The following is a 15,661-nucleotide window of genomic DNA, read 5'->3' on the forward strand; positions in this document are numbered from 1 at the left end:
TCGGTCTCTGCTTTGATCCTCGGCTACGGCACTGATTTAGAAAATCCAAATGTCAGTTAATCTCCCATGTAGAAAACTATAAGTCAAATAGCAAGTGGTTACCAATCTATTAGGAATAAATTAAAAATAATTAACATACTTCAGGAGAGGCCTTACCAAAATCTTCCATTCTGAACCCTTGCCCATAACATAGTTCCATAAGTAGATTAGTCATAACAGCTGTTTAGTAATTAACTAAATACTTCTTCATAACCTCAGACAATTTGACAGGAGTGATTTTTAAAATAGCAATAAATACGGATGACATTATACAAATGGAGAGATGGTCTTGACGCAAAACTCTTCACGTGTTAGGTGGCAGCTCAGCATTTTTTTTTATCTGAAATGAATCAAGAAATTAATTCAAATAATTATTGTAGCAATAAGAAGAAATTCAACACAAAATCTGTCCTCTCTAGCCGCAGGCCTCTGCTCTATCTCTGGCAACCTCCCACTTCCACAGAGGAAGCTTCATAGAGGATGGGGAGCGAGCTGTGGGAAGATAGTGAGGCCTTGGCTCCAACCAGGACAAGCTCCCTCAGCTGCTTGTGTGGCAATGCAGTTGTGCAAGCTCTGGCCAAACCTGCTCAGAGAATAGCCAGAAAGCCCCGAGGTTTTCCCTGCTCTGAGCAAACTTCCTGACACTTCCTCTAAAGTGGAGGCAGGTTTTTCTCCACTCTGTGTTCTCCTCCGAACCCCTCACCTTCCAGTACCTCCCATCTCTGCAGGGGATTGCCTGGGATGGGATTCTCTGTGGCTCATCCTTATAGAACAGCCCCCCACCCCCACTCCCACCCCCACTACTACCTCTGCCAGAGCACTTACAGAGCTGTTTCTGAATTCTGGTCATTCTTTTTCACACAGAGCTAAAAGGCAAGCACAGAGTACATGAGTTTACCTCCTTTCCCTAAGGTCAGGAGTGAACGTGAATGCTTCAGCGTGGTGTTGGCTGCTGTGGCCGGAGCTACAGTGCGGCCATCTGGGTGGGCTCAGCTCTCTTTTCTTTGATCATGTGGATAGATGTTTTATTGAACTTTGAGAAGATTTGTCTTAATCAGATTGTTTCTAGAACTCACAGGTCATATATATTTAAAATCAGTGTGTGTGTGTGTGTGTGTACATGGTGGAGAACTGTCATGTCTTAGTACATGTGTAAAGGGCAGAATACAACTTGCAAGTGTCCATTTTTTTCCTTATATGACCTCCAGAGAATTCAGGTGCCCTTACCTACTAAACAATCTCTGTCCAGTTTGTTCTTTTCTTTTCCCCTTTCCCATCTCTCTCCTCTCCTCTCCTCTCTTCTCCTCTCCTCTCCTCTCCTCTCCCCTCCTCTCTTCTCCTCTCCTCTCCTCTCCCCCCTCTCTCTCTTTCTCTCTCTCTCTCCCCCTCCTCTCTCTGTGTCTCTCCCCTCTCCTCCCTCCCTCCCTTTCTTTCTTTCTTTCTTTCTTTCTTTCTTTCTTTCTTTCTTTCTTTCTTTCTTTCTTTCTTTCTTTCTTTCTTTTGGACTGGACTAGAGGGTGAGGCAAAATTCTTCTTGGGTAACCCTGTTGCCCAGAATTAGATCTAGTTACTGTTGCATAGAGAGCACAGTCTCTAGCTGATGAGTTCAGCCTAGGGCATTCTGGCTCTCTTTAGAGATTTTTCTGCCATGTGTGCCCTCTTTGGCTCAAGTGATCTCACAGAGTCAAATGTGAGCCATTAGCCTAAGCATGCACATATTCTGAAACACAGTAAACAATGATGTCAACCATTGGACAGCTCAAACTCCCGCTGACAGCAGTGAAGCATGTGGCTGTATCCAAGAGCAGAGCCTGCAGCCGTCTGTTCCTCCCTGTGTTTATTTATTGCACCAAGGGTGCCATAGCAACGATAAAAGGGAAAGTTATTGATTGGAGGGATTTTTTTTTTTGTTTGTTTTTTGTTTTTTTAAACAAGATCCGACTATGCAGCTCTGGTTGGACTTAAACTCAAGACCTTCTTGCTTCTGTGTTCTCAGCACCGGGAAGACAAGTGTGCCCTGTCTCACCTGGCAGGAGAGACTTAGAAGGAAGAGAACCCAACTCTAAAGCTCCCGTGGTTCCACTCCGGCGCTGCCTGAGTGCACCTCTCTTCTTTGTAAAGCTACGCACAGCGTGACTGCTAGAGCCTTGCATGTACGAGGCATGCAGTCCACCACTGACTGAGCAGAGCCCCAGCCTCTTAGATGACTTCGCCCCAGGTGCTCAGAAACTTAGGTACCTTCATGAGTCTTTGCCTCCTAGAAAACACCGCGAAAGCCAGCGTCAGGAAGCCCACGACACAAGCAGCAATGATCGGCTCTATCGGCACCACAGGAACTTTGTCTGTTGGGAAAGCAAATGTGGGGAGAGCAGCCAACCTCTCATTGCTGTGTTTCTGATATGAACCATGCATGTGCACTTTGCACATATCACCCTTTTCATGAACTCCTCCAGACATAACGGGGGTCTTTGACAGGTTAGATACTTATCCAGAATCACAGAGTTAATAAATGGTGGGTGCAGATTTTGAACCCATTCCTCTGTGAAAGGAGTTTCTGAAACTTGAGTACCTCACCCAGAGTGACTGCTCAGGCCATTTTGTGCTTTCTTTACTATATTTTTCCTACCCCATCCCCACCCCAGACGGGGTTTCTCCTGTGCAGCCCTAGCTGTCTTAGAACTCACCCTGTAGACCAGGCTGGCCTCAACCTCACAGAAATCAGACATTCTAAAGGCTCGTACCAGCCCAGAGCTAGCTTGTTTGTTTGCTTCTCTTCCCCCTCCTCTCCCTCTTTCTTACCACACAGAGAACAGAAGCAAACCAAAGCCAATGCCTTCTCAAAAGCACAAAAGTTTTTAGGAGGAATCTCAGAAGTGGAAAGAGAGGGAAGAGGGATGGGAGAGTAAGAAGACAATGGTGGAAAGGGCTCCCCAGACTAAGGAAGATGGGGGACATGAGCAGGCCCAAGGAGCAGCGCTGACAGTAGTCTGTAAGACACTTAGAGCATTGGTTCTCAACCTTTTAATGCTGTGACCCTTTAATAGAGTTCCTCAGTCACAGTATCCTCAGTCACGGTTATTTTGTTGCTACTTCGAGACTGTAATTGTGTTACCATTATGAATCTTAATATTGACACGTGTTGGGGTCATGACCCACAGGTGGAAGCGCTGCTTTAGAGAGTGGCTGCACCATAAGGAAGCAGGACTGCAGTCTTCCCAACCTTGGCAAAGAGTTCCACCAGGACAGTGAGGGGAACTGCAGCCACCGCGCTGGCTTGGAGATGAAGCCTGTACCCTGATGTTTACAACACAAGTTTGTTTGTTTGCCTTACATGTATTTATTTGTGTGTTGGTGTGTGTGGTGTTCACATGCCACAGGACACATGTGGAAGTCAGAGGGAATTCCTTCTACCACATGGGAATCGAGGGTAGAATTCAGGTTGTCAGGCTTAGCAACAAATATCCACTGAGCCATTTTGCTGGCCCAACCAACTGTCTTCTAAAAATCCTTTCTTCTGTTTATTTCTTTTGGTTCCTGCTCAGGATAACTGGGGTGGGCGGGGTATGTAAATAAATTAAACATCCCTTAGGTTTTTGTGCGTGGGAGTACTAGGAATAGAATCCAGGGCGTAGCACATACCAAGCAGAAATTCTACCACTGAGCTACACCCCCAGCTCCAAAGTATCCTTCACTCCTGCCCACTCTTAGCTGTTACCCCCTCCCCCAAATTATTCTCATGAAGGTGTGAGTGGCACCAACCATATCATAGAGGTGTGCCTGTGAGCCTTCTTAGAGAGCCCTGGCTTTGTATTAACCAACTCTGGGATTTACTGAGGTCATTACCTTGCCGGAGACCTCTCTACTTAAACACCAAGGAAATTTATCAGAACCGAGAGGAAACAAAGGCTAGATGATTAGGAGGAGAATCAGATTGCAGCCACAGATCGGAATATCTTTTACCAAACTGGAAGTCAGAAAGCCACAGGACAGCTTTCCTTCTACAAATCAAGCTGAAATAAAACGTACTGACCTACTGGCACACTTTGCATTCCACATTCCTGCTGGGAGACACGTGTAACCTTCTGCATTCCTTCCCTTGGTGTTCCTATCTGTGACCAGACTCGGTGTCCCCTCCCCCAGACCATTATGATAAAAAAATTTCTAACACGTGGGCTGAATCTTATGCTGGCCAGGCGCTTCCCGTCATTTGCAGCGTTTGGAAGCCTTTTAGAAACTACCCCCGGGAGAGCCTGTGGAAGATTTGGCATCAAGGGCCGCTGAGTGCCAGCGGCAGACCGCGTGCGCTCTAAAGGCAAGCTGCTGACAGCCTGGGAAGAAACAAAGCAAAAAAGAAATAAGAAAGCAGGCTAGTTTGGCAGAACTCCATCCCAAACAAGTTTCTGCCCACCTAAAAGGCAATTTGCTGATTGCCACACAAGCTGTGTGATTTTTTTTTAAAGATAATGTGCTTATAGAGCAATTATGCTTTTTTTTCTTTCCTAACCAAGAGAGATGCTATAGTCAACCAGTCTCCAAGTACGGTCCCATTGCTAATTAAGATGGCACCACACGAGGTTTACCCCACCGGGTTTTTATAAAGGCTCTGGAGAAGGTTTTTAAAAGCTACAAGCTTTGAGGTGGTGTTTCTTCCATTGCGGGTTCTTTTGTTGTTGGTGGTGGTTTTTTGTTTTGTTTTTGTTTTTTTTTTTTTTTGCTTTGTTTTTTAGGTTTTAATTTTTGCTTTTTCAAGCCCCAAGGCATACTGTCATTGCTCTGTAGGACAAGTTAATGAACAGCTCAGTAACCACAGTGACAGGGCAGTCAACCAACAGCCACTCTCCCTCCCCACCAGTCACCCTGTTTGTAACCTAGGCTCCTTGGTGTGAGGAGGAAATAAGGCCTTGCTCTGGTGGCAGCAGTCCAGACAAGCAGGCAGGAGGTTGGTTTGTTTCCTGGGAAACGGCAAGAATGGCAATGAGTGAGTATCGTGAGTGACGTGAGTGACGTGAGTGACGTGAGTGACGGTCCAGCCAGATGCAGGGGCCTCAGTTTGTCTGGCTGCTCCCTGAGTACGTGCCCAAGACCAAGAGTGCACGAAGGAGTGGTGTGCCTCTGAGGCATCAAACATTCCAATCTCCTCTTTGAGCAAGAAATCCAAGGAGATGCATGCATAGGGTGCTCATACATATATTCAGGCAAACCCTCATACACACAGCGCAAACCGAAGACATCTTTAGAAAGGAAAAGAAATCTAAGGAGAACACTCCAAACCTCCCTGGTTCTCTTTATCACAGAATGATAAACTTGAGTGGACAGCGCATAATGCCAAGGGAGAAGGCTCTGATCAGCCTTCTTCCCCACCCACTCTGCGGTTAGAGGACAGGATACAAGAATTAGGTAGGACTGACTGCAGAGCTCTTCTTCTTCTTCTTCTTCTTCTTCTTCTTCTTCTTCTTCTTCTTCTTCTTCTTCTTTTTCTTTTGTTAAAAAAATCTAAATGTTTTTCTCTCATCCATTTCTGAATTCTCTTCTGTTAAGGCTGTGAACTCACAGACAGTTCCTGCATACATCAGTGCTGGAGGAAATTTGTAACTCTCTTCCCCCAAAAAAGCTAAACCAGAATTGCTTTCTGTATTGGTACAAGATCTTTGCTCAAAACTAGTGGTCTATCTGGAGTAGACACGATTCTTCTAATCTCTCTCTTCTGAAAACAAGGTCTCACTGTGTAAAACTAACTGGCCTAGAGTTTGCTTGTAGACCAGGCTGGCCTTGAATTCACAGAGATCAGCCTGCCTCTACCTCTCAAGTGCTGAGATTAAAAGTGTGGGTCCACCATACTTAGCTTAGGGAAATATATATATATATATATATTTTTTTTTCCTTTTAAAAGCAGATACTCTACCACTGAGTTATCCCAGCCCTTTGCAGTGCCCAGGATCAAACACAAGACCTCCTGCATACAAAACACCCTCTCTCCATAGAGCCCCAGCCCCAGCCTCCAGCTCTTCTTAATGTTTGCTTGTTTTTCTGAGACATGGTCTCACTAAGTTACCCAGACAGGACTTGAACTCACAATCTTCCTAGCCTTCTGCATTGCTGAGATTAAAGACTTGCAGCACCAAGCCTGACTCAGACAGAATTCCTAAAGAAAAAGACTCTTAGATGGGATAATTTCCCAATGGAAATCTTCCCTATAAATCCTAACGGTCCTCATCATTTGTTGTCACATTTACAGAACCTGTCTTCTGACCCCACACTGAGCAATTACTTGAAAAGGGTTACCTTTAACCAACAGGTGGAAGTCCATGGTCTCCATTTTCAGAGATGAGTTAGCAATACAGCTGTAGGTCCCATTGTCAGATTTCTTGACTCTGGGGATTGTCAACTGAAAAGACTCCCTTGTCTGTTGGATTTGGTGACGGCCTTCCTCTAAAACCAATGCGCTGTTGTTTTTATACCACATCATTTGCGCTTGAGGGTTGGATATCACGTCGCAAACCAACCTTACGTCGCTGCCTTCCTCCACGGTTTGGAAGCCATTTCCACTTAGAAGAGGAGGAACTGTAAAACACAAGCATTCAAGATTCGTTAGACACAGGCAGTAGTTAGTCCACTGTCAGCAATTCAAGCTCTTCCTTCTATCTTTCTCAGGGTGTATTCACCCCTTAGACAAATAAATAAATAAATAAATAAATAAATAATAAATTCCTACTGTTTACTGTGTACACAGCTAGGAACTAGGGACTTGAGAGTAAATGAAAAACATTCAATTCCTCTCTTCATAGAACTTTAAAGGTAGTAAAGATAGACCATAAGGGGATGGGGAGATGCTCAGCAGTTAAGAGCACTAGCTGCTCTTCTAAAGATCCTGAGTTCAATTCCCATTACCTCAATGGCAGCTCACAACTATATATAACTCCAGTTATAAAGGATCTGATGCTTTCTTCTGGCTTCCGTGGGTACCAGGCACACACACACAGTGCACAAATATGCATGCAGCTAAAACACTCATATACATATAATAATAAAATAAAATAAATTAAAATGTTTTTCCTTTTTAAAAAAAGATATACCTGAGACTGGATATGATGAGGGACTTAATATATATAATAATAGCTGAGATGGTAGCACATGCCTTTCATCCTAGCCCTTGGGAGGCAGAGGAAGGTAGATCTCTATGAGTTTTAGACCAACCTGGTATACACAGCAAATTTCAGACTGGTCAGGGTAACATAGTAGGATCCTGTTTCAAAAACAGTCCTTGTTTTCTGAGCCATGTAATAATCCAATTTGTACAAGGGTTGGCTAAAACAGCACAATACTAAAGACAGGCATGAGAGTTAGCACTAGCTCCCTATATGTCATCTACTGTGAGTTTCAGACTATTTAACTGTTAAAGTTTCAGTTTCTTCTAAAAAAACAAAAACTTGGATAATAATATTTTTCTGTGAAAATTGAAGCAATAATCTGTGTAAAAAAGTGAATACGCTGTCATGCTAATACCATTACAAACATTGAGCCAACTACTATTACAAATATCATGCCAACTACCATTACAAAGATTATTGGGCTAACAACCATTTCAAACATGCTAACTACCATTACAAATGTCGTGCTAACTACCATTACAAATATCCTGCTAATTACTATTACAAATGCGGTGGTGATTTGGAAAGCTATGCATATCCTCAAGCTTGGCATTTTGTTTGACTGCATTTGCCAAGGCCACATATTTATATTGGCTCAGTGGCCCTCTTACAAAGCATGCCGTGCTTCAGGAAGCCATCCAACTGTGGTAACTCTTGCCTCTATTGGAGGCTTAATGAGTCGTCATGTCTCTCATTACAGCGAGAGCAGCTGTAGCCCATGGATAGTCAGACACATACATCCTCACCAAACAATTCCAGCCCTCACCACCCACCAAGCCCTTCTCACATCTAGAATAAAAAATGACCAAGCCATGTTTCTGTTCTAGTCTATGACCCTTGTATTTATTGGCAGAGGCCCAGGAAATTAATAAAATGGTTAAAGAGTGGGCAGTTAGCCTGGGCAATATGGTGAGCCCATATGTGGGAGGGCAGGCATAGAATTTCAAATGCAGACATCCAAGATTGATTGGCAATTTCTTTCCCCTTCACTCACAAGTAACATTCAGCACTACTGTAATGGACACCTGCTGATCGCGCTGTAGCTTGCAGGTAAAGCTGACTCCATCATCACTTTCCTTGATGGGAGAGACACAGACAGAACTTGTGTTGATTTTGTTTCCATCTTTCAAATCTACTCTTCCATCTTCTCTGTACCAGAGTAGTTCTTCATCCCTGGTGTGGTTTTGGACAGCACATTCCAGAGATGCTTGGACACCAGGTGGAGTGTCCAGGATATAATTCTCAGTTCTCCCATTCACAGTTAAAACAGAACCTGAGGATATAGGGAAAAAAACTATTAAGATAGGCAGATATCACCGGGCGGTGGTGGCGCTCGCCTGTAATCCCAGCACTCTGGGAGGCAGAGGCAGGCAGATTTCTGAGTTCGAGGCCAGCCTGGTCTACAGAGTGAGTTCCAGGACAACCAGAGCTGTACAGAGAAACCCTGTCTCGAAAAAACAAAAAACAAACAAACAAAAGAAACAAAATAAAAACAACAACAAAAAAAAGATAGGCAGATATCTAACCAAGATATCCATCAACAGGGGATTGGTTAAATGAATTACATACCAAGGCAATAGAATACACTCTCAACAATTGAAAACAATTTTATTGATCTATATGGTTCTACAAGGGGATAAATACACAATGCATTTTGTTTGTTTGGTGAGTTGTTCTCACACTGCAGACAATCCTGCTTTAGATTGCCAGGTGTTGGGAATTCAGGTGTGAGAACATGACACCTGATAATAATGTATTATTAGCAAAACTGAGAAAAAAATACTAAAAATTATGGCCACCAAATTTTGCTCCACAATGAAATCACTCAGCTCTCTTTTACATCTTGATGCCAGGCTCACACCCAGGCCGTCTGTTTGGTTGACAGGAGTGTAACCTAGGCATTGGGGTATCTGAACCCTAGGTGGGTCAAATGTACAGTGAAGCTTGACAACCAACTGCGTGTAAAATAATCTCAGAATAATCTGATGGAAAAATATACGGGATGTTCAAGAAGAAAAGTCTTGGGAAGATATCAAATATTGATCTAGACTAGAACTGGTAGATATGGGATTAAAAGTGGAGTGATACCAAACTTGATGTGCTTGCTTTGAGGGAGGGAGGTAGAGCAGGAAAGCAAGGACTTGAAAAGGACTTTAGCAAAATTGAAAAATATTAATATGTAAATCCAAAGGTAGAATATAAATTCCACCTCTAATAATTATCACAAGCATCATGATTGAATATGTATATGGACAAAAACTGACTTAAAAATACTTTTTTTCCCTAGATAATAGGAACATGGACAAATTTGTTCTTATATTTCTCAAGTTTTAAAAATGGACAGCTTAGTAAAATTTAAATACGTTTAAATGGCTATGATCCATGAGGTAGACAGAGTTTTATGGGGTGCATAATCAGGATGTTCTTTGTTCTTTGAGGCAGGGTCTCAGGTAGCCCTGGTTGTCCTGGAGTTAGACTAAGCCAGCCTGAAAGTCACAGAGATGCACCCCCTGCCTTTGCCTCCTGGGTGCTGGTATTAGAGGCATTCACTGCCATGTTTTGCATGTTTTTGTTTTTGTGTTTGCTCTGATTTTTAGTGAGTTTTTTTTCCCCCATTGCTTAATAATAAATGCCTGAATTCCAGCTTTTATTTTCCTGGTTCAGAAGCAGGTAACAAAAGTCAGAGGTCCAGCTGTGGCTAGGCCATCCTCCAAAAGATGCATTAATATAGCTTTTAATATGACGGTAAGTGTGGCAGTGCCTGCAATCGTACACACTCATGCTAGGGCCAGAGGAGGGCTTCAGGGGTCTTCCTCTGTTCTTTGTGCCTTGTGAGGCAGAGTCTCATACTGAACCAGAAGCTTCGTATCTTAGCGCTGCTGGCCAGTAAGCTCTCAGGCTCCACCAGTCTCCACTCCCCAGTGCTGGGGCCACAGCACACATAGCCACGCCCAGCTTTTACAATGCACGCTAAAAATGCAAATTCTGGCAGAGCGAGCATCCTAACAACCCAGTCAGTCCTCTTGCTTTGCTTCCTGGTGTTTCAGATTGAACCTGGAACCTTTAAGCTACTTAAGCATTCCCTCTACTAACAAGCCACACCTCCAGTCTTCTGCCTAATTTGTGTCTGTGTGTGTGTGTGTGTGTGTTTTATCATGAATAAGCATTTTAAAACCTGAGAGAGGAAAGAAGCTACTTTGAGGCAGGAATACAGATAAAAATGTGGACAATATTTTCCTGTGATATGTTTAAATAAACAGAAGATTATCTCACTTGAAGTTGGTACTGAAATACATTTAAAAGTGTGAAAATTCTGACTACAACCCCAGAATAGCACACTCCATCCTGTCTTATACAATCAGAGCCATAAAAGTGTCTCCACCCCCATATCCCCCCCCCCCACTTTTTTTTTCTGACTCTTAAACCTGAACCATTGGATGGGGTAGCCATTCCAAATTGTAACTTAAGGTTGTTCCCAATGTCCATAGATCATTATTTTAATTTGCTTAATTAATTTTTTAATCTAAAGAGTGGTCATAAAGAATACTAACTTACTTGTCCTCCCCTGTGGCAAAAATAAAAGCACCAAGAGAAGCCGGCATGCTTGCAGTGGCCCGATGATCCCCCACACCATCTTCAATGAGTGCAGCTTGGATCTTCTGGAGGTAAAGAATGCAGCTGGTTCTGTACTTTGCTCTACAAATAGTTTATGAACTTTCTTCCAATTAGGCACTTAAAGTCCCAAGTGAGTCATCCCAGCTGTAACGGTACACTCCTAGTTTTTAATTAAACAAGTCTGAATAAATTATTTTTGCTTTAACTTTTTTATGGCAATAAAAAAAACTATAATGATATAGACATCGATATCAGATGACTACAAAGAGGAAAAAAAAACTTCCCTAAGCGGGGGAAAATGTGTAAACTGTCACTTTAACAGAAAGACAAATGAATCCTCCATTTCAGGTGGTCCTAACTGAGCGAAGTCATTCCTTTTTGAGCGTCTCTTTTGGGTCATATTTGGAAAGCTGTTCTCCAATCAGAGAATTCTTTTAAAATGTTTATCTTATGTGTTAGGGCATCTCACCAGCATATATGCCTGTGTTCCACTTGTGAGGCTGGTACCCAAGGAGGTAGGACAAAGTATTGGATTCCCTGGAATTGGAGTAGCATGTGGTTGTTAGCTGCAGAGGATTGCAGTGCTGAGACCTGAACCCAGATCCTCTACAATTTGCAATAGCAGCAAGTGCTTTTGAACACTAAGACATCTCTCTAGCCCATCATGGACAGTTTTTGAGATTACTACAGATTCAAAGGTGTCTACTTGCTGCAGCATGGCCTCTTGTCTTAATATTCCCTCTCCTTGGTCACATGTGGACTATCAAGAATAAATAAACAAGTCCTTCCTTTTTCCTTCTGCACACTCCTGCTTCATCCTCCTAAGATATTCCAGGTATGTCTTGGGAAAGCATGCATATATTATAATCCTTACAGATAGCTCTATTGTGCCTCAAGTGTGCAAAGTCATGGGTTTGATGCTCAGAACTGCAGACAGTAGACAGACAAACAGGCAAAGAGAACTACTACTACTACTACTACCACTACTACTACTACTACATAGCAGAAACATGTATGGAATAACTTCTAGACACTGTTATACACTTCACTATATTTATTCAATCACAACTAAGCCATATTTCTGTTTTCTCCATAGCCCTAGCAACTTACAACTCTCCTAGCTCAGGTCCTAAGCACTAGGATTACAAATGTGTGCTACCAAGCTCTGTAACAATCAACCTCTTGACACAAGAATACAATCTTCCCAGCACATTTGCACAAAACCAGCAAATGAGGGTGAGGATTCCAACCCGAGGCTGGAATCCTCGGGCCATACTCACAACTATCCTTTCTGCCTAAATTAATATTCATTCCCTTCAAAAGATGCTCCTAGTCTCTTCTTGTCCCTGGCCTTTCCATTTGCCCTAGCAAATTGGTATTTTATCCCTTATCACAAATATTAGCTGTTAAAAGCAGGAAATACACATCTGACTAATTTGGGGCTCTTCTACTCTTCCCTTGCTCTAGGCTTGTCCTGACAGGACCAAGTGTGCTTCCTACCAGGAAGGCCTCGACTAATCTTTTGATAAGGTGCAATTACTATTAGCCTGAACATTTTGTAATTGAAATTTTCTTGCCCAAAATATTGCTATGACTCTATTGTAAGAGTGAGGACCCCAGGACCAGTGAGATGACTCAGAGGAAAAGTGCTTGCTATTGTAAGCCTGACATCCTGAATTCAATCCCCAGATACCATATAAGAGAGAACACACTGTTAAAGTTGTCCTCTGACCTCCACATGTGTGCTGTGGCATGTGTATGCCCATTCCCCCCTACACTAATAAATATGATGAAAAAATGATGATTTTAGAACCTGATCATGCACAGAGTTTTCTTACAAGGATACATGGAGAAAGGAGAGCCCTCCAAGAATGATAAAACAGTAGCTTTTCTCAAGCACAGTCCAATATAGGTCCTGAATGAAAACTCAAGAGTGCCTAGGCCGTGGTGGTGCACACCTTCAATCCCAGCACTCAGGAGGCAGAGGCAGTTGGATCTTTGTGAATTTGAGGCCAGCCTGGTCTACAGAGTAAGTACTAGGCCAGCCAGGAACTTCAGAGCTACACAGAGAAACCCTGTTTCAAAAAAACAAAACAAAACAACCAACCAAACAAACAACAACTAAAAAAAAACCCAAACAATACAAAAATCTGGAGCATGTAAGGCTGCACACTACCCTGTGAAGGGGAAAAACTGATGGTCTCTTGCTTTCCAAGACACCAAAGTTTCCAAATAAAGTCCCCTCTCTAGCCACTCACCTGCTGAGCTCCGAGCAGCTGACTTCCCCAGCTAGCTCTTCCTCTGTCCAGGTACCCTGAATTATGTACCTGTCATGATCCTTTATAATACTTGAATTTGAACACTTTATGACAGTAGGGTCAAGTAACTGAGGTAAATTGGGCTCAAAGTCTGTTTCTCTTTCTGGATTCGTAGAGAAGACAGTAATTGGGAAACACATCTTCACAAGGTCTAGGCCTTTCTGTGTACCTAGGTTACTAGGCGGGGCCGGATATTACTAACATGGGTGTATTGTTCCAGGGAAGCCTGACTTGTGCAAAAATCCATAGCACATCTCACCCAACACTGTCCCTCTCGACTGAGATGACTGAGCCTGACAACTGTGTCAGGACAAGTCTGGGGAGAAGCTTGACTTTCACAATCGGTGACATCTGAAGATTTTGCATAACTTAATTATTGAAAAATTTTACCACCAGTCACCTGAGCCCAGTGCTAAAGCTATGCCAAGCAACAAGAGGTAGTTTTAGGTCCCTGAGGCTCTCACTTCATTGGAAAACCAGAGCAGGATACTTCAACAAACTTATTTTATTCATAAAAATACTTAAGTTACTCAACGGGTGAAGCATTCACTGTGTGCAATCTCCAGGGCCCACATAAAACCCTGATGAGGTTGTTGAAGTCCCAGCACTCCTACAGTGAGATGGGAGGCTGAGATGGGGGGGAGGAAAGGGAAGAATCCCCAAAAGGCCACTTGTCATACCAGATATGTCAATCAAAGTAGAAGATGAGGACTAGCACACAAGATGTGCTCAGACTTCCACACGGGCATGGGAAGGCGCACATGTGCATGCACACACAGTCTTGCATGCACACACCACCCAACATGTTTTATGGTATTGTTATTAATGGACATTTTATGTGCCAAGAACTATGGTTTTCATTCATTAAAAAATAGAATATTGCCAGGCAGTGGTGGCTAATGCCTGTAATCCCAGCACTTGGGAAGCAGAGGCAGGCAGATTTCTGAGTTCGAGGCCAGCCTGGTCTACAGAGTATGTTCCAGGACAGCCACGGCTATACAGAGAAACCCTGTCTCGAAAAACAAACAAACAAATAAACAAACAAACAAAAAACCAAAAAAAAGAATATTTATGATTATCTATACTTTACCCCCACTTTTTTCTGTTGCTGGAGACCAAACCCAGAGTCTTATATATGCTAAGCAAGCACTGTACCACTGAGGTATACCCACCCCTAACTTTCTCCATTTTTGTTTTGTGTTTTGTTGAGTTTTTTTTGTTGGGTTTTTTTTTTTTTTAAGGCAAGGTCTCATATAGCCTAAGCTGGCTTTGAACTCACTGTGTAGCCAAGGCTAGTAATTACTCCTGATCCTCCTGCCTTCACTCGCAAGTGTTAGGATTACAGGTGTGTGCCACCACACTTAGCACTGTCCATATATTTTAATACATTGAGTAACCACACCAGAGATCTATTTCTTTCTGTCTGTGTGACTTATCTAACCCCTAGGAGCCTTTGGTTCTTCAGGAACACAACAGGAATAATAACCGTACCCTCCCTACAGAGTCACTACGAGGATTAAGTGAAATGGAGCATGTTAAGCTGCTGTACAGTAGGCTCTTCATAAGCCATAATTATTATTGTTATGAAGATAGGCCGGTCTAGCATTATTCAAGTAAGGATTATCATTAAAAGCAGCTCCTGTTAGCCAACAAGTGCAATACTCCTACCCAAAGCAGGCTTGGGGTTTACGTCTCAGTGGTACAAGAGCTGTACGTCTTCTATCATTTAAAAATGAATTTAGCAGGACTGGAGAGATGGCTCATCAGTTAAGAGTGCTTGCTGTTCTTGCAGAGGATCAGAGATTGGTTTCCAGCATCCATGATAGGCAGATCACACTGCCCAGACCACCAACTCCAAGGGATCTGATGCCCTCTTCTGGCCTCCGCAGGTTCCCGTACACATCTACATAGAGACACAAATAACTTTCAAGAATGAATTTTGAGAAGAACTGATACCTTTGGATCTGGGTCCCTCCAAAGTAGATCTTAAGATAAATCATTGAGTGCAAATAGTTCATCTAACAGCCATCTTAGGAAGAGGTCAAGGAGGAAAACTACCAAAGGGCATGCTATTGAGCAAGTTACTACTACCGTGGCTCCTGGGATAAGTTCTTTGCAATACACAGTCAGTTCGTGCAAGGCAAGAAGCTTGAGCAATTAGGCAACAGGCCAGTGTCTTTCCATCTTTGGCTGAGCGCCAGTGACTCCCCAGCACTTCCAGTAGAGACACACAGGAAGTTGCTTGCTCTCTGGAACTGTGGGTAACTCCTATGTAGGCCATGAGGATATGGGTAGGGCACTGACAGTAATTTCTATACCTAGGTATTAGATGATATTAGGAAATGATGTGGAAGAACGTCCTAATTCTCAGAGATGCCTTCAAACTAAATATAGGGGTTATGTGTCATAAAGATTACAACCAACTTTCAAATGAGTCAGCAAAAAATAGAATTGAGATTTGGCTCAGTGGGAGACTGTGTGTTTGCTATGTGTGGGGCTTTGGGTGCAATCTCCAGCAACATAAAAGACAGAATAAACAGA

The 15,661-nt window shown here is 43.0% G+C and overlaps 1 protein-coding gene across 1 annotated transcript; it reads right to left on the bottom strand.

Moving 5' to 3' along the window:
• Nucleotides 1–860: 860 nt before the first annotated feature.
• Nucleotides 861–10,914, bottom strand: Tmigd1 (transmembrane and immunoglobulin domain containing 1). Its single transcript, XM_052197520.1, has 5 exons — nt 10,743–10,914; nt 8,182–8,460; nt 6,322–6,600; nt 2,278–2,381; nt 861–905 (listed from the first exon to the last, which is right to left on the bottom strand). Exons 1-5 carry the CDS (start codon nt 10,819–10,821, stop codon nt 861–863), a joined length of 786 nt encoding a protein of 261 aa, XP_052053480.1. The 5' UTR covers nt 10,822–10,914.
• Nucleotides 10,915–15,661: the final 4,747 nt, after the last annotated feature.

The sequence above is a fragment of the Apodemus sylvaticus genome, chromosome 10 (genome assembly GCF_947179515.1).
Source record: "Apodemus sylvaticus chromosome 10, mApoSyl1.1, whole genome shotgun sequence".
In the NCBI taxonomy this organism is placed as follows: domain Eukaryota; kingdom Metazoa; phylum Chordata; class Mammalia; order Rodentia; family Muridae; genus Apodemus; species Apodemus sylvaticus.